The following is an 18,413-nucleotide window of genomic DNA, read 5'->3' as shown; positions in this document are numbered from 1 at the left end:
CTAACTAACTGTAAGTTATAAATGAAATAACAAATACAGTCATAATAATAGAGACAGGCAGTTTTATTATGATTATGGAATCATAAAACCCCTAGCCTTGCTGTCTTTGGTATATGAGGCAGCTAATGACTCCAAATCAATATTGCTCAGATGTTGCCTGCAGCCCTGAACCCATCTCAAGGGAAGTCAGAGGTACAGTTCATGCCACATCCTATGGCAAAAGCTTGCAAATTCATGATCCTGGTTTTACTGATGTGATGTAAAGCCCTAAACGTTAAGTCAAACACATGCAGAACAGTCGTTGTGTGTGTGAGAGAGAGAGAGAGAGACAGACAGACAGACAGAAATATAAAATACACAGCAAGAGGAACGAGATTCTCCCTTCCAGGTTCCACACCTCAGGAATCAAATTCAAATCCTGCATCCACCACTATGTGACCTCGGTCATGTCACTTAATAACAGCTAATGCTTACTGATCATTTTACCATGTGCTGTATTAACTCCTGTAGTCTTAATGACATTCCAAGGCAGGAACAATGATCATCTCCTTTTATAGATAAGGACACTGAGGTACAGAGAGGTCAGAAACTTGTTCTAGGTCACATAGACAATAAGTGTAGACCAATACCCAGGCAGCTTGGCTCCAAAGCCTATAAGCTTAGCTGTGGTGCTTTCACAGGCTCTCCTTGGGCCACGGTGTCCTCATCTGTAAACAGAAAAAGCTACCATAAATGTGTCAAGAACAATATGCACTAATGGATGAGGGCAGTGGGGAGAGGGGCAGAGGGGAAGAGGGGAAGAAGAGGAGAGGGAGAGAGGGAGAAAGGGAAGGAGAGGAAGAAAGAGAGAGCGAGTGAGAGAGAGAGAAAGCCAGTGCAGCAACATGTGCATGGTATAACCTGGGTGCCGTGCCGGGCACATGGGCGTTCACACTAAAACTCTTCTCAACAAGTTTGAGCATTTTCATAACAAAATGTTGGGGAAAAGTGGCCTCAGGGATCTGTGCTGATGTATAATGCTGACTGCTATCATGCAAAACACAAACATATGATGATGAAGATTTAAATGAGATATTTAGGACAAGAGAGTCTGTGTCGTGTTTTGCATAAAACAGGTATGTAATAACTGTATACAAAGCACCTAGCACTGTGTTGCTAAAAACAGGTATTTAATAAATGATATTTCTTTCTCCTTGTGAAGCTCAAAACCACCAACTCATCAATATACACTTATTAAGCTTCTAGTGTGTAACCAACATATCAGGGTGCTATAGGATATTCAGAGGTGAAGACTGGGTTCCCCTGGCCAAGACTACTGGTCAGTGACTTAGGACATAAGACAGCCTATCTGGAAACTAAGGGTGTTGGACTAGATCTCTGCTGAAAACTTTTTTTTTTTTTTAAGTGAGAGTCAATTCAGGGAAAAAAGAATGCTTCAAGGATACATTTCATTTCATTTTTCTTTTGAATCAGGGTCTGCTCTGTCAGCCAGGCTGGAGTGCAGTGGCATGATGACAGCTCAATGCAGCCTGAAATTCCTAGTGATCCTCCCGCCTCAGCCTCCTAAGCAGCTGGGACTACAGGTGCGTACCACAATGCCCGGCTATTTATATTTGCGTGGGTGTATACATATATATACATATGTAGAGATGGGAGTGTATATGTAGAGATGGGAGTCTCACTATGTTGTCTAGGCTGGTCTCAAACTTCTGGCTTCAAGTGATCCTCCTGCCTTGGCCTTCCAAAGCACTGGGATTACAGGCGTAAGCCACTGCACTCAGCCCAGGTATACATTTTAAACTAAAGAATGATAAAACCTTCTTTTGTATACCATTGAAAAAAATGGACATAGGTAATAAATTTATAAAAGACTGTTAACAGTATTACTATAGCTACTAACAAGCTACTATCTATGCAAATCTCAAAGGAAGTAACTACACAGAAGAAACTTTACAATCATCCAATAGACCCTGAGCTGCTGCTCACCCAGTTTCAGGGTCACTAAGGGCTCTCTGAATTCTATTATATGCTGTTTCTTGAAGGGAGATACTTTTAGTAGAAAAAGGGCTTGGATTTATATAACACTGAATCACACTATGAAAGAGTTACTCCCTTCTTAGTCCTTTTGGATTCTTCTGGTTTTGCCAGGTAGAAAGTCTCCGTGTGGTGCAAGCATATCTTTAACACCTCTCCCTGTTTAACAAAGAGATCAGGCTTCCAGCTCCCAGCCTTGGCAAGGAATCACCTCAAGCTAGTCTTTACCCATGTTGTTTTACTGTTCTATCTTATTTTTACAATTGCCTTCTATTTATGGCAACTGATACTGTTTTTCCATTTCCCAATAGTGACAAAAAGTTTCCGTTACATTTTTCTAAATAAAAAAGATGGGCTGATTTAAAGAAAAGTAATGAGTCAAAGTATAGGCAGTAAAATGGAAATGGTAAATGAAGTCCAGGAAAGGTGAATGTTTGAGAAATACACAACTGCTCCAACCTTACCATTCTACAGATGAGCAAACTGTGGCCCAGCCTCTTCCAAGGTCCCATAACAAGTGTCGGGACCTTAGGCTTTGAATCCATGTCTGGTGCACTGACCTGCCTTCAGTCAGGGCTATGGGTATTTATTTTGGCTTCTGCCTCTAATCCTCACACTAAAGCAAGGTATGGGGCAGGACAAGTAGCAGGCGGAGGAAGGAACTGCCTCCCCACCCTCTCATCCCGTCCAACCCCAAGCACCCCTAGGCACAGGTCTCAGATCAGCAGCATCCCCTCCACTCTGTACTCAAAGCCCCTATTCAGGCATACAAGCAGGGTCCCCCAGCCCCACGGCAGTCACTCATGCCTCTCGGTGATATGCGTCTCAAACCTCCCTTGCCCAGACCTGCTCCAGCCCAAAGTGGGGATTTTTCTCCCCCTTTGCTTTCATCTGTTTCATGTAGGAAAGCGGAAGAAAGCTTTGCTCACTGACTGATCTCCAAGAGGATGTGGTTCCTGTATGGGAGATTTATTCCAGTCAGTCTGGCCTTTGGCGAAATAACGTCAGAGTGGTGCAACCGTGCTCTTGAAATTCAGAGTCTGACAGTTCAAGACCCTCAACCAAGGCCCTAGGCTGTAGCATCAAATGTGAGCTAATGCAAAGAAAGCACCTAGCACAGTGCTTGGCACACAGTAAACAGTCACGATCCAGGAGCTTTAGCATTGTCTTATTTTATTCCCTATTGTCATAATTGTCTGGATGAAAAGGCCTTTTTGTTTTGTTTTTTGCACAAAGTACAGATCAAGGCAACAGGTCCTTCACATACAGCCAAGCAGCCTGTGTACTGCACACCCCAGGTGGCACCATACATAGACCAAAAGGTGAAGGAGTTGCTCTTGTGATTGTACAATGCACAGCCTGCACAACCAGACCTGGTATCCCCTCACATAATTCACTACAAATTCCTGATCCAGAAGTCAAGAAGTCTGGGTTTGGACACTGCTTTCTCCAGTAACTTACTGACAGATCTTACGCAAGTGCCTTTTCCTCTCTGTGTCACAGTTTCCTCTTCTGTAACAGGACTTGTGTCTGAAGTTTCCTCCAGCTATAAAATTCTGTGATTCTACAGAGGCAGATTTCAATTTTTGAAAGGCTATTGTAAAAAAGATGAAATAAGCTCCCTCACCTGGCTTGAGAGAGAACCATGAGTTGGGGAGGGATATTAGAAGAGAACAGTACATGCCTCAGTCACGAAGAAACTCTTCCTCATGATCAGAGTACCCAGCACCCGATGAGGCAGCTCTGGGAGTGATGGGGTCCCTGTGGCTGGAGGATTTCAAGTACACTGGGTAAGCACCTGTTACAGGTGGGCGGTCTCTTCCAGCACGGAGAGTTTATTGTTGCAAAGCTTGGTTTGGCTTTCCTCAGTGCTAGGAGGCACTCAGCTGGGGACGGGTCTTGTCTACCCCTGTCGATTGTTATTAATGTAATGAACTTGTTAACTCTGCCTCTCTACCCCTCTTGCAGCTCCCACGAGTCCACATTCTCCAAATTAAACTCAGTCCCTCGGGCTGTGCTGGTGTTTACCTTTGCTGTGGCAAACAAATCTTTTCATCTTAGAAAGAACTAATAAATAAATCGCTTTACCCAGACTTGGGATAGTGAGAAGATGGAGCCAGGATGGCGAACCATGCAAAATACTCAAGAGAATTATCCATGCAAACACTTCCTAGCAGCTCTACTCCAACAGCTAATGCTAATTGCAAATCATCCTTATCTAGTCAAGACTGCGGGTCCCCTAGGAATTCCTAGCGGCAACAGCTATGTAGGACTGGTTTAAGTTTCTGCACATGAGGGAAAAGAATCAGAGGGTTTCTTTTAAAATCACAACCACTTTGGTTTTTCATTAATTCAGATGAGGTGCCCCCAAACAATGAGGATGGTTCAGGGCGAACTGCATCACCTTTGTGTCCACAATTCCATGAGGAATGGCAAGATTTGGCAATTATCCACTCAGGATGATCAATGAGGGGCATTCAGTCAGTCTTGGGAAGGTGAGGTCAGAACACCCCCACTGTTGTTCAATAACTTCAGTGTCTCACTCTCACTTCCAAAGTGAATCAATTAAAAAAAAAAAACAAAAAACAAGCTTGGATGTAGCTCTTAAAGACTTCCATTCAGTAATTTAGCTCAGGGCACCATCAGCTCTTTAAACAATTTAAATAGTCTTTTCTAGTTCCCTGTTGAATACAGTGTATATTTACTCAATAAAAAGGTATCAATCTCAATTTAGGGTATTTTCCTGATGTGAAAGATATTTAGTTTGGCCAGATTCCAGAACCTTCTCTCTTGGTGACTGTCTCAGAGGCAAGTAGCAAAGCCATCTATCTACCTAGGAGATAACGAGAACTGTCTCCCAAATAATGTAAACAAAAATGCTTGCACATGTACCGTATTTGGCATCTTATACACTGCTTTCACACAGAATATCTACTCTGATTTTCTCTCTTTTTTTTTTTTTTTTTGACAGAGTCTTGCTCTATCACGAGGTTGGAGTGCAGTGGCGTGACCTCGGCTCACTGCAACCTCCGCCTCCCGGGTTCAAGCGATTCTCCTGCCTCAGCCTCCCGAGCAGCTGGGATTACAGGTGCATGGCACCACGCCCAGATAATTTTTGTATTTTTAGTAGAGACGGGGTTTCACCATGTTGACCAGGATGGTCTCGATATCTTGAACTTGTGATCCGCCCACCTCAGCCTCCCAAAGTGCTGGGATTACACGCGTGAGCCACTGCGCCCGGCCTTACTCTGATTTTCTTAAACTCTCTACCATGAGGTAGCATGAGTCCCATTTCATGGATGAAGTAACTGAGGCTCAGAGATATAAAGCCACTCACCCCAAGTCAACACAGCTAGTAAGAAACAAGAGCCTGAGGCTGGAAAGCAAGTCCATCTGTCCCCCACACCCACGCTGCCTCTTGGATAGTTACAGCTGCCGAACAAGAAAGGAAATAGAATGTCAGGTACCTTTCTGCGTCCTGGTCTGCACTCTGCTGTTTGCTCTCAAAGGCGTTGAAGCTGCTCATGTCCACGTAGCCATCATTTTCATTTGCTGTGGACAGGGCTCTGCTCTGATCTTCAAACAGCTTCGTGAATGCGCCAGCCCTGGCAGGTCTCCGGGGTGGAATCTGGATATTCTCATAGTCCGAGTTCATGGCTGGAATGTTCTCATAGTCTGAAGTGTCAGCGCTGGGGAAGGAGATGGACCGTGGCTTGGTCAGTGGCAAGGGCAGGAAGGGCGGCCGGGAGCGGTCTTCAAAGGACTCCACTCTGGACACCGTCCTGCTGAAGGGGACACCTTTCCTCTTGCCATCTCTATAAAAGATGAGGGAGGAGGGGGATTCAGAAGCCCGGAGCTTCCCAGTCCGAGACTTAAGCTGAGGGGAGTTACTGAGGCTTCTCCGGTCCACTTCCAGAATCCTGGAAGGCCCGTGGTAGCTGGACTCTGAAGAGGACCTAGAGGAAGACACGTTCACATCCACGTGCAACTTGTTCTCCGTCTTCTTCTTAAACGTCAGTGCCAGGAACCGCTTAAAGGATGACTTCTTCTTCTTGTACTTGTCCAGGGAGTCGCTCTCAATCAGGAGAGAGGGAGAGCTCTTTGTGATGGGCTTCTTGGTGATGCAGGCCAGGTCGAAAGGAGGTGGGATGTCTACCATGGAAGAAGGCGTGGAGGTGCCGCTGGACGGAAGGTGGTTTCTCTGGGAGAAACTCCCAGAGGAGCCAATCACACATGACAGAGAGAGATTGTCCTCTTTCCTCTTTATCCTGTGGTCATCGAACCCTGACCCCTCAGGCTCCTGGTACACGGAGACCGGAATCTCTCGGCCTTCCACGGAGAACGACCGAGGGTATAAAGTAAAGGGCTTTGCTGGCAAGGCCCTGCTGGCTTCCAGGGGCTTCCCCTCCAATGACAAAAGTGTCTTTCCCACCTCCTCTGTGGCACCTCCAATGCCAGGGGCTGACGAGCCCGCCTCAGGTCCGGTTTCTTCAGGGACGGTTTCTGGGACATAGCCGGCCACCTTCCCAGAGTGGGGCCGGACCCTTGTGCTGGTGTTCTTCCTGTCCGCGGGGACCACGCCACCCTCTGCCTCACAGTTCATTTCTTCTTTCGAGCCATAACCACCCAGGGCGTCCGATGCAGCCTGCCCTCCTTCTCCAGGGGCCGCCTGACCCGGCAGGCCCACTCCCATCACATAGGGGTTGGCCAATGCATCATCCAAGGCCTCCTCCTCCAGCACGACCACCACATCAGGGGCTGTGGGACCCTCTGCCACTCCACCCTGTAGGGAGCCACACTGGCCACATGAAGCCCCCACCATGGGGTTCTCCTCCGCATGCCGCCCTAGCTTTGGTGCCTGCTCTGATTCTAAACCTTTCGCTGATTCAGAAAGAGAACAGCTCTCGCTGCAAAAAGAGGTGCTCTCAGTTGGGAAGAACTCATAGGGGCTTCCTGTGAGGGAAGTCACAAAGTCCTCTGTGCAGTCATTCTCAAAAGGGACAATCTGGCAGCTCTCCTCGGCGGACTCATCCTGTGCACGGTCCTCCAGGGTGGCGGCTGCCACTTCTTGGTTGGTTTTCTCCTCGTGGTCAGGTGGTTCACTGAGGTCAACCTGTTCCCCACCTGTGACACCCGTGGCCTCTTCACATCCCTCCTCAAGAACTTCAGGGCAGTCCGTGGCCGTCTCTGCCTCCTGGACCCCGGCCAGCTCCTCCTTCTCAGGGGGCTCCTCACTGGTGTCCTCAGCATCCTGTCCCATGTCCTCCGTGGGCCTGTCAGGACCCGAACCCTCATCTGCCCCTGCTGGGTCTGTGCTGGCACAGCCTTCCTCATCATCCTCCTCTGCCTCCCCGGGGGTGTCGGAGGGCTCGTGGTCCTCTCCATGGATGTGAGGCAGGAGGAGGTCACTCTGGAAGACCCCCTCTCCAGCCCAAGGCCCACTGTCCTCCAGGCTGCACTCCCTGTGTCGCTGCACCAGCTTCTCTTCCTCCTCACTTCTGGACACCTGCTCCAGTGTCCCTGGCTCATCAGCGCAGCCCTCCCCTTCATCCTCAGGAATGAGGTCTGTGCCTTCCTCACCCTCCCTGCTCAGCGCTCCTGCACCCGGAGCAGCGGGGGCCGCTGAATCCTCACCAGCTCCCGTCCCCTCCAGGCCACATGCCTCGCCTCCCTCCTCACGCTCCTCTTCTTCTTCCGCAGAGGCCTCAGGAGACATGAGGGCTTTGTTCCCCACACTGCCCCTATCCTTGGGTTCATCCTCCCTCAGCGGAGCCCTGGGGACCACGATGTAATCCTCGTCGGTCTCTGACTCAGAGCACTTTGGGATGGACCGGGGACCCTCATCAAGCCCCCTGTCTACACAGAGCAGCCGCCCGTTGCTGCATTTGTTCAAGCTGTCATTCAGGTACACACTGGCTCTCCACTCGTTTGGGGCAGTCAGCCTGGGCTTGGGGGCAATGGGGGGCTTTGGACCCCTGAACATGGAGTTTGGACTGTGAAGACTCTCGGGCCTGGCTGAGGAAGGAAATTTGGGCGCGGTCACTGGCGTCAGTGGACTGGTAGTCTTTGGCTTGGGAGCGACAGGTGGTTTTGGCGAATCTAGACGACAAAAATAAAGAAAAGGAGAAAAAGTACAATTAACTTTATTTCCATTCAGAGTCTCCTACACACCACTTGCAGGGGATGCCGCAGATGGTTCCATCGGCCCACGTGAAGCCCACCTCCCGTGCTTTGTCTTAGGCTTATGCCCTCCACCAGAATCTTTAAAACCCCTTGATTTTCCACTAAAGATTCATTCTGTAAACAAAGTGAACAGACCTTTCTTCTACACACAGCGCAACTAACGAAAATCAACCAAATGAAATCCTGTGCTCCTCAAATGACGTGTCCAGGTCAGTGCATTCATTCATCCAGCAGCTACTGATAAATACTTTCTATGAGCCAGCGACCACGAGAAAAGGCTGAACTTGCCGTCACCTTCCCTGCTGCCCTCATGGAGCTTACATCCCCCCTTCTACAGCTACTCCATTGGGTACCCACTAGCTACACGCATAGCACTGCAGACGGCAGGGTCTCCTAGGGTCAAGAAGAGAAAACAGACTCTGCTGAGAACTCACAGTTGAGTTACAACAACTGAAGGGTAGAGCCGGGGACCCTTGGAATATTATGACTGAATAGCTGCCATTTCATCCCTTCATGAATGACACTCCAAAGGTTTGAAAGAGTGATGTGTGCTTCTGCTGGCGGTCACGTCTGGAATCTGCATGCTTCAGGACTGTGTCCTGCCAGACCTACACCCAAATTTCATGGGCATGCAAATTTCATGGGAGAAATTATACAGTACTTGCCAACATGGATATCTGCAAAAGGTCTCTTCCCTGTGGATGCTAAGGACCTTCTGACCATGGCAGAATAAAAGATGTGGTGCAGACTACAATGCAACAGGAATTAGAGAAGCATGGGCTGCTGTGGCCAGGGAAGACCTCTTAAAGAAGGTGACATTTTAGCTAAGATTTGCAGGATAAGAAGGATCTAGAGAAGGGGAACGGTCAAATGAGTGGTCGCCAACTTTTGAGCTCAGCATCTCTCTGCCACAAGACTGCCCATGCCTCCTGCCTGGCTTCCCTGTCACCTGCCTGGCCCCCTAAGCTCCCTTGCACACTGGGCATAGAATCCATCTCCATCCCAACATCTCTGCTTCAAAAGTACTGCCTGGAGCCCCACCACCCATGGATTAGGACTCCCATGTTTCCCCTTCAGCATGGTCTTATCTCCCAGTTCCATTCCCACTAAGGCTTGGGTATGACACAAGTGGCCTCAAAATAACAGCCTGGCTCCTAACAGGAGGGAAGATGAAGCAGACTGCCGGGAGATCTCTGCCAGCAAACTCTTCTCTTCCCACGCATGTTAGGCCCAGTTTTGTCCCTGAAACATCTAACACCACTAATCTCTAATCCAGGGCTGTCCCTGGAATGTGAGCCACATATATCACTACATAGGCAATTTTAAATTATCTTGTAGGCACATCAAAAATAAATAGGTAAGGCTGGGTGCAGTGGCTCACACATGTAATCCCAGCACTTTCAGAAGCCAAGGTGGGCGGATCACTTGAGGTCAGGAGTTTGAGACCAGCCTGGTCAACATGGTGAAACCCCGTCTCTACTAAAAACACAAAAATTAGCCGGGTGTGGTGGCATATGCCTGTAGTCTCAGCTACTCAGGAGGCTGAGGCAGAGGAATCACTTGAACCTGAGAGGCAGAGGTTGCAATGAGCCAAGATTGAGGCACTGCACTCCCGTCTGGGTGACAAGAGCAAAACTCCGTCTCAAAAAAAAAAAAAAAGGTAAAAGTAATTTTAACAGTATATTTTATTGGACTCAATATATCCAAATATTATCATTTCAATATGTAATCAATATATAAAATGTATTAATGAGGTGTTTGACTTTTTTCATACTAAGTGTTCCAAATCTAATATGCATTTTACATTTGCAGCACATCTCAATTTAGACTAGCTACATTTTACGTGCTCACTAGCCACATGTGGCTGGTGGCTACGGTACTGTCCAGCACAACTCTAACTGGTTTTAGACATCTCCATAGGACTGTACCACTGGCACCTCAATTTCAGTATTTCTGAAGCCAAAGTTGGTTATCAGTGCCAATGGGTTTAAAGGTTAAAATAGCCACTGCATCAAACCCCTAATCCAAACCATTTCATCCAAATCAATGCCCAGGCCAGCCACTGACATCCATACAATGACCCAGAATCTTCTAGAAATAGTGACTATCAAACTCCTTGTTTCCGTCCACAGTCATGTGTGTCCTAGTTTAGAAAAATGTCTATCCATATTAGTGAAAAACAAAACATTGGAGCTTAAAAAGATACGCTTCAGCTACCTGTTAGAGTGGAGTAACAGAGGGAGCTTTTGGAGCCTAGCTGATCTGGGTCAAATCCTGACTTTGCTACTTATCAGCTATGAAACTCAGCCTCAGTTTCTTCATCTGTAAAATGGGTGCCACACAGCACCTACCCTCAATGGGTTGTTTTAAAAATTAAAGGCTACATAATATATCAAAAAGGCTCAGTAGCAGACCTTCACATAGAAATACTCAATAAATAGTAGCTGTTGTTCAGATAAAGTCCATCTTTGCCTACCCCAGATCTTCTCTTGGTTGAAGTCTTGCTCTACACGGATACACTATGTAATATGAGCTTCACACTGTCAACATTGGGTGGCAGGCATTGGCACGAAATTATTCTTTGGGGGTGGGACTCTCATTTCTTATCCTTAACAGGTGGGCATTTCACGTGGGTGCCATGAGACAGGACAAAGGGACAGGTGGGCCATGAAAAATGACCATCACCTTGGCTCTAACACCCCCGTCCCACCCAGTCCTTCATCCAATCAAGCTATTGATCTGTAGGCACTGTCTCCTAGGGAAAGGTTATGGCGGGTGTCTGAGGCATGATCCTGCAAGAAAATGACTTCCCCACAGGAGCCTCTGGGAATGGCAAACACTCAGCGCCTGTCCTGTGCTCCCAGCCCCAGGCGCAGAGTGCTTCAGCCACATCCCTTCTGAGATCAAAGCAAGCCAAAAGCAGAAAGGCTTCATCTGACCCTCACTGAAGGATGAGGAAACTAAGGCACAGAGAGGGTGAGTGGCTGGTGTGGGGCTACCCAGCGAGTCCAGAGCAGGGCCCTGGTAGAACCTGCGTTTCCTGCTTTCTAGTGTTGTCACCTGACCCTCTGCCATCCCCTTTTTGCCACAGAGTGTTTCCTCTATGATGGAGACTCAGAGGTCCCAGCATCTGGTGAAGAAGAGAAGGGTAAAATGTAGGGAAACTAAGGCCAGGGTGACCAGAAACAGCTGGGCAGTTTAAAAATGTATGTAAGGCTGCGTCCAGGGCTCAGAACTACTAACTGACCAAAAAGTGAACAACTAGCTTTAATTTGCTCCCATTCAATTTATCTTAGTCTAATTCCATTAAATACATATTTATTGAGTACCAACTATGTGCCAGGCCCTAATCTAGATTATTTGGATGCATCAATAAGTGTAACAAAGCCCCCAGACTCAGGGACCTTGTATTGAGAAGTGGTGGGAGATATGCAAGAGAAAGGGTAAGTACATTACATATCATATGCTAGATGATGATAAAGTCTATGCAAAATGATTAGGAGTATTTTTTTTTTTTTTTGCGATTTTAGATAGAGTGACCAGCATAGGCTTCACTGAGAGGACATATGAGCAAAGACACGAAAGTGGTGAGGAAAGCTAGGACTCACTTGGCGTCCAAGAAACAGCGAAGAGGCCAGCATGGCCAGAGGGGAGCAAGTGATCGAGCAGGAGAAGCAGATGAGGCTAGAGGAATCACAGGAGGGTGCAGATTATGCAGGGCTTTGACTCAGAGTGATATGGGAAGCCATTGCAGGGTTTTGAGCAGATGGACATGCACATTCTGGCTAATGTGTTGAAATACACTGAAATGGTGAGGAAGGAAGCAGGGAGACCAGTGAGGAGACTCCTGCAATTATCCAACCAAGAGATGATGGAGGCTTGGATCAGGCTGAGGTGAAAAGAGGTCAGATTCTGAACAAGAAGGGAGAGCTGAGGGGATCTGCTGACCATATGAATGTGGGGTGTAAAAGAAAGAGAAAAGTCAAGAACGACACCAAGGTTTTGAGTCTGCGCAACTAGAAAGGTGAAGTTTCTGCCAACTGGAACAGGAAAGACTGCAGGTGCTGGGGAGGGAAATCCAGAATTTCAGTTTGCATGGGTCAAACTCCATTCACAGTCACCTACTACACACTGGTGGAGATGTCAAGCAGGCTCTGGCTTCTGAAGAGAGGTCTGGCTGGATGTCACCATCATAGAGATGGAATTTAAGGCAGGAGCCTGTTGAGATCACCAGAGGCATGAGTGTGGACAGAGAAGAGGGAAGGGCCAAGGAGGGAGCTCTGGGGGCCCCAGCCAGCAGAGATAAGGAGGGTGCAAACAAATCAAGAGTATGAGAGCATCCAGCTGTGCCCCCTCCTACTCACCCGCATCACAAAAGGGAGCCAGATGGAGCTCCTGACCTCAGCATCATGTTATCTACGTCTAAGGGCAATTCTGCCTAGAGAAGACTCAGAAAAGAGAGAGCACTGAGTGTAGGCTGAAGGACAGGAGGATTTTCACAATTAAAAAATAGGCTCCACCTGGATAGAGCACGCCAGGGAACTTTAGAGTATGCTGAGCTTTAGGGTATGGTAGGGTGAAACTATAGGCTAAATCAGAGCTGCGGTTTCCTTCTCTGGATTCCCTGTCCAGAACCCAGCATTGATGTAGCTGGTGGACCTTCTGGGCTCTCCTGAGTTCCTCTGGAGAAGGCTATGGTGTGAACCTTCTCTCTCCTTGTATCACGGAGCCTGGGGGTCGGTCCCTCCCTCACCCTGAGTTACTAATGCCCAGGGCCTCCTGGCAATTTGCTCTGCCTGAGGATGACTCAAACTCCAAACACCCTTTGAGCCAAGATGGCAGGAGTTAACTAGGGGCTGGGGGAATCGCACTGACAGGAGGAAGAGATTTTTAACAGCTTCTAGTGATAGAAATCATCCCCAGCCAGCCCCCTGGTACCAGTTTATATTTTCTCTCTCTATTTTAATTAAATATCTGTCACTCACATGTTCGTGCTTGCTGCTCCCTTGTCGGCTATGTAGAAGTTCAATTAGCAGGGGTATTGGGAGGAGCACTGGATGGGGAGCCAGGAGCACTGGATTGGGAGCCAGGAGCCCTGATCTTCACACCTGGCTCTGCCTTAACTGGAGGTGTGATCTTGGGCAAGTCCCTTCCCCTTTCCGGGCCTCGGCTTCCCCATCTGTAGAGTGAGGGGACGGGACCAGTCAGTCAGTCTGGTTTGCTCTGGCCAACCACAGCCTTCTAAACTCCTGGCTCTTCTTAAGACACCCTCTGACATCCCATCTTCAGTTACAAAGTCTGTTTCAGCTGCAGTTCACTATACTCCCCCTGGAACTCTCATAACCATATGTTGCAAGAGTAATTATCTTCCAATTTCACCTTCCATTTACATCTTAATTTAACTTTCATTCCTGGGTGCCTGCTGGAATGTCCAAGCCAAGCCTGATGATTTCTAATTAGGCTGCTGTTAGGCTGGTCCAGTGATCCACGACACGGCACTACCAGGAAGACAGGACAGGACAGTGTGGGAAGAGCATGCTCAGGCTCAGGAAGGCTGGGCTCCCATCCCATCTCTGCTATACGTCAGCTCTGTGATATTGGGCACATCATTTTGCCTCTCTGAGCCTCAGTTTCCTTTTTGGTAAAATGATGAAACACCCCCTTTTTTTTCATAGGGCCGTTGAGAAGTTCAGGAAAATAACAGACATGATGCCTAATAAAGTCGACTGGCAAACATTTCCTACACCCTACTACGTGTTAGGCACTGGATAAAAAAGCAGGCTCTCAGGCTGGACAGTCTGTGTTTCAATCTTGTCTCAGCCCTTCAATAAGCCAGTGACCATAAAATCTCTGCACCTCAATTTTCCCATCTATAAAATGGGGATGGCAATGGTACTCACCTCATAAGGTGACTGTGAAAACTAAATAAACTGATAGAAGTAAAACACCTAAAAGCAATACCAAGTCATATTAAGTACCCAATAAATATTAGTTGGTATTTACTGGTTGCTCTGCTACAGACACTGTTCTTTCTAGGCACCTTACATGTTTTAGTCTATTTAATCCCCATTTTTCAGATAAAGAAACAGGTGTAGAGAGGTTGAATAGCTTAAGGTCACATAACTAAGCATATGATGGTTCTGAGATTCAGTCCTATGGCGTCTGTGAACCACCATGCCACGTGATCAGGAAATTCAGACCATGGTGCACGGTCTGAATGTGAGGCTGGTATCATTACCATCACATTGAAAAAGGAACCAGGTTTACACTGGAGACAAATTACAGGAAGGCTGAACCCAAGAGTGACAACGGCTAAGATTTCCTGGGACCAAACCTGCCTCTAAGTTTATTCCGACTCACTCCATCTCCCAGATTCTCAGAGAAGGGAGGGTCTGCCCAAGCCTCATGCAGGAAAACGTGGGAAAACTGGAAACGCTCTCACCATTGTTATAAAGCGAGTTTTATTAGGAGTGTAGGAAAAAGCTAGCCTGGCTCTGTTCAGCCATGCCAGCACAGGCAGGAGGCAACCCCCTTTCCAAGCAGTGGCTGGCTGGGCTCTGGGCCTCTGTTTCAGCCTCTTCCATTCCCGCAAAGTGGCACCCCCGATCCTGCTCCCCAATTCTGTGACTCACACTCACTAACTGTCCATGTGCCTGTATGCCCAGCAATAACAGGGCCTGGACACGGAAGGTGGCTGCCACACTCCCAGACTGTCTAAACGCGCAGCCTGCACCTCACTGCTAAAACAATGACTTTTTTTCATTAAAAAGATTTTTAAAAGAAAAAATCCTACACACACACACACACACACACACACACCAGCAGGATATGGTTCCAAGACAGCCAAAATGGTGGCTTCCTGTTTCTTTAGGGATGTGTGTTTTGGAGTATGGCTTTGGACAAGGGTGTTGGTTGGGGAGCGGGCTGCCTTCTACTAAATTCTGTGAGAAAAAGAAAATAGAGTGGTGACTGCTCCTTGGCAGGCAGATGAAGTTAGCTAGGACTGTTCCCTTGCAAACTCTCATTTTAAGGGAACTTTCTGCCCTCCCCTTAGATGGAGTTGGGAATCCCGAGGACTGGGTTCCATGCACCACCCATCTCCGAGTCTCACTTTCTAAATCCGTTAAACGGCACTACTCTGGAGGGATCCCTGCGATTTCAAACACATTTTGATTTCACGGAATCTCTGAACTGCAGGGATGAGCTGGGGGAGTCAAATTCATAGAGCAGGGAAGCGATGGACTGGGGGTGGGGGAACCTGGACCGGCTCAGCGCGGCGGCGAGGAGCGTCCCCTTGGCATTGGGTCCCCTAGGGGAGGCACAATGGAGGCCCCCGGCCAGGGCGCTGCGAGGGAGGGGTGCGCTATAGGGGGATTAATTTTGGGCTTTTTAGTCTCATCTGGAGAGTGAGCTCCAAGCCTCGGGGTCTAGGAGGAAAGAAGGGAGCAGGAATCCTCCTTCCGGTATGCCGAGTACTGAAGGGCTGGGAACTGGTCCCGGAGTCGGGGAGAGCTCCAGGACGGGCCCCGTGGGTCAGGTGTGGCCCCTGAGAGATGAGCAAGGACCGGTCCGGGACGCTGGGGAATGGAGGGCAAAGGTTTTGGGGCCCGACTAAGTCGCTTTTGCGAAAGGGGCGTCTTTCTCCGTTGTGGAAGGGACCCTCACTCCGGGGACCGCCGTGGGAGTGGGATACTGGCGCGCACCGCTAGGGCGCGGCCTCACCAAGGCTGAGAAGGTCCCTGAGGCAGGGCGCTTCGGACGGGGGCCCCCGATTCTCAGCCTCCTCGGCGAGGGGACCCCGGACTCGCGCATGCTTTGGCCGAGGCCGAGCGGCACTGGAAGGTCGGAGGATTTCGGGCAGCTAACCCCAGGCGCCCCGGGAGCTCCAACTTGGAGCGCCCGGCCGGGGTCCCTCGCGCTCGTGCCTCGGCGCCGGAGGTCGCCGCGCCTCCTACCTGCTCTGTTCATCTTCAGCGCGCTGGGCCCGGGCCGCCGTCGGCGCGTCAGTCCGTCCGCGGGTCCCAGTGCGACTCCACACACCGCCTCCCTCCGCGGCCGCCCCGCGGGGCCCGCACCCCCTGGCGCCCGCCCGGCCCCGGCGCGCCTTGGACTCTGCGCGGCGCGCAGGGCAGTGGGGGCGCCGGCCTCGAGCCTCCGGGGCGGGGCCGCCGGGCGGGGGCGCGGGGCGGGGGAGGAGGAGGGGGTGCGAGCGCGGGGGCGGCGGCTGGAGCAGCGCCGGGCGTCGCGTCCGCTCCCGGCTCCGGGCGCGCTGCGCTCTGGCAGCCGCGCCTCCGCCTGCGCCGCAGCCGCGCCTCCACCCCCTCCTAGACATTTCCTCCGCTCCCGAAGAGGAAGGGTTTTTTTTTTTCCCCTGCTCGGTCAGGGATTCAGGGAGGCGAGGGCCGGGGCGTCCCTGCGCACATTTAAAGGGGCCGTGGCCATGGACACCGCGGGAGGCGCTGAGGGTTCCAAGGACGAGAACTCAGCGAGTTGGGTTTCTGGGGTGTTCCTGGCTCCTTCGCCCAGCGGACCATCTACCCCTTTATTTTTAACTCTGGGCATTCGTTCAGTGCCGCGCCAGCCTCTGCGCTGAGCACGGAACAAGACAGCCCCAAATTCTTGCCCTCATGGAGCTTAGACGGGAGGAAGTCGCTGGAGACACCATTTCAAAGCGAGGGAGGGAAACCAGGGCAATGGGGCTGAGCGATGGCTCTCAGATGGCGCCGCACATTCTCGGGACCCTCCCGAGCCTCACTGAATCAGAAACCCCGTGTTTTATCAAACCCTCCAGGTTTGAGAACCACCGGAGTAGAGACTGGGTGATCAAGGAAGGCCTCCCTGAGGAGGTGACATTGGAAGGGAGAACCAGTTAATGAGAAGCCTTTCCTTATCCACTCAGCACACACCGCGTAGCCCCTCACAGGTACCTGCCTGGCGACATAGATGACTCAGACCAAGCCTCCACCCTCCAGAAGTTCCTAGTCTGCTTATCCACACAGACAGGCAGATAGTTCTGCTACTCCGAGGCTCATGCTGGGATGGGAACGCACAGGCGCCTGTGGGAGCTCAGAGGAGGACCACAGTGGGGAGGGTTCAACCAGAGGAGAGGCCTACCCAGGAGAGGGAATCGCTGGGACAAAGACTTCGCCGAGATGGGAGAAACCTGGCCTGCTGGAGGAGTATCCAGAGGTGGTGCTGGAGGCGGATCCGATTTCCCCAGCTGTAAAATTAGGAACTGAATTTGATCCTTTCAAAGTCCTTTCCATCTCTGAGCTGCCCCAGAGTCCTTAATCCTCCAGGCTTCTGTGGAGAAATACTTGTGACTGGAATAGAAAATCTGTGGCTGAATTTGGTGTTACTTAGGCTCTTGATACATTTTATGGGTCCATGCATGGAGGTGTGGCAGGGATAGAGATGGAGGTGATGGTGGAGGTGGTAGAGGTAGCGAAGGTGGTAGTGACAGAAACAGAGAAGGTGGAGGTGGTGTTGGAGGTGAAGGAGGGAGAGGTGGTAGTAGAAACTAGTGGTGGTGGAGAGGAGGTCGAGGTGGTGGTGGTAGAGGTGGAGAGGGTGATGGACGTAGTTGTGGAAATCATGGCATAACTGGAGGACATAATATACCCCATGGTAGTGAAAGAGTTGGAGGTGGTGTAATTGCTAGATGATGTGGATGTAGTGGAACTGGAGGAGATGAAGGAGGTGGTGGTGGTGGAGGTGGAGTTGAAGGAGGTGATGCAGGTGGTGGAGGCAGTTGAGACAGTCGAGGTGATGGAGGTGGGACAGGTGAGGGAATGGATTGAGTTGATGGAGGTGGTGGAGTTGAGTGAGGTGGTGGAGTTGAGGGAGGTGGTAGAGTTGGTGGTATAGAAGATGTGGGCAGGTATATCTGTGTTTAAATGTGGGTACAAATGAGTGAATGGATAAATCGCTTCAATATTTGATGCAAAAAGAAAATATATATTTTTTAAAAATTGATCTTGTTTCTGAGATTAGCAATAAAAGCAAAATATCCTAGAACCCCCAGGGCAGGAGCAGGTGAGGGAGGCTCAGATAATTCAATTCACTGCCAGTGTTACTCTTCGCTGTCAGCCTGTGCAAAGGAGAAGGGAGGACAGGAAGAGACCTTTCCACTACTGTTGAATTTGGGATTTGAGGCTAAGCAACGTCTACTTTAAAAGATCATAGCACCAAGGCCA

General features: G+C 49.7%; 1 protein-coding gene across 2 annotated transcripts in view; it reads right to left on the bottom strand.

The window, feature by feature from the left end:
• FGD5 (FYVE, RhoGEF and PH domain containing 5) overlaps positions 1-16,284 on the bottom strand; it is a 125,479-nt gene extending 109,195 nt beyond the window's left edge. For both annotated transcript variants that reach the window (XM_024245336.3, XM_024245337.3), the window contains exons 1-2: positions 16,173-16,284; positions 5,502-8,133 (exon numbers count right to left, since the gene is read on the bottom strand). In XM_024245336.3, coding sequence (XP_024101104.3) covers positions 5,502-8,133; positions 16,173-16,185 — 2,645 coding nt within the window. In that variant the 5' untranslated portion in view covers positions 16,186-16,284. The remainder of the gene's footprint in view (positions 1-5,501; positions 8,134-16,172) is intronic.
• Between the last annotated feature and the right edge of the window lie 2,129 nt (positions 16,285-18,413).

The sequence above is a fragment of the Pongo abelii genome, chromosome 2 (assembly GCF_028885655.2).
Source record: "Pongo abelii isolate AG06213 chromosome 2, NHGRI_mPonAbe1-v2.0_pri, whole genome shotgun sequence".
Lineage (NCBI taxonomy): Eukaryota > Metazoa > Chordata > Mammalia > Primates > Hominidae > Pongo > Pongo abelii.
Note: the sequence above shows the minus strand (reverse complement) of the source record. Positions and strands in the feature narration are given on the sequence as shown.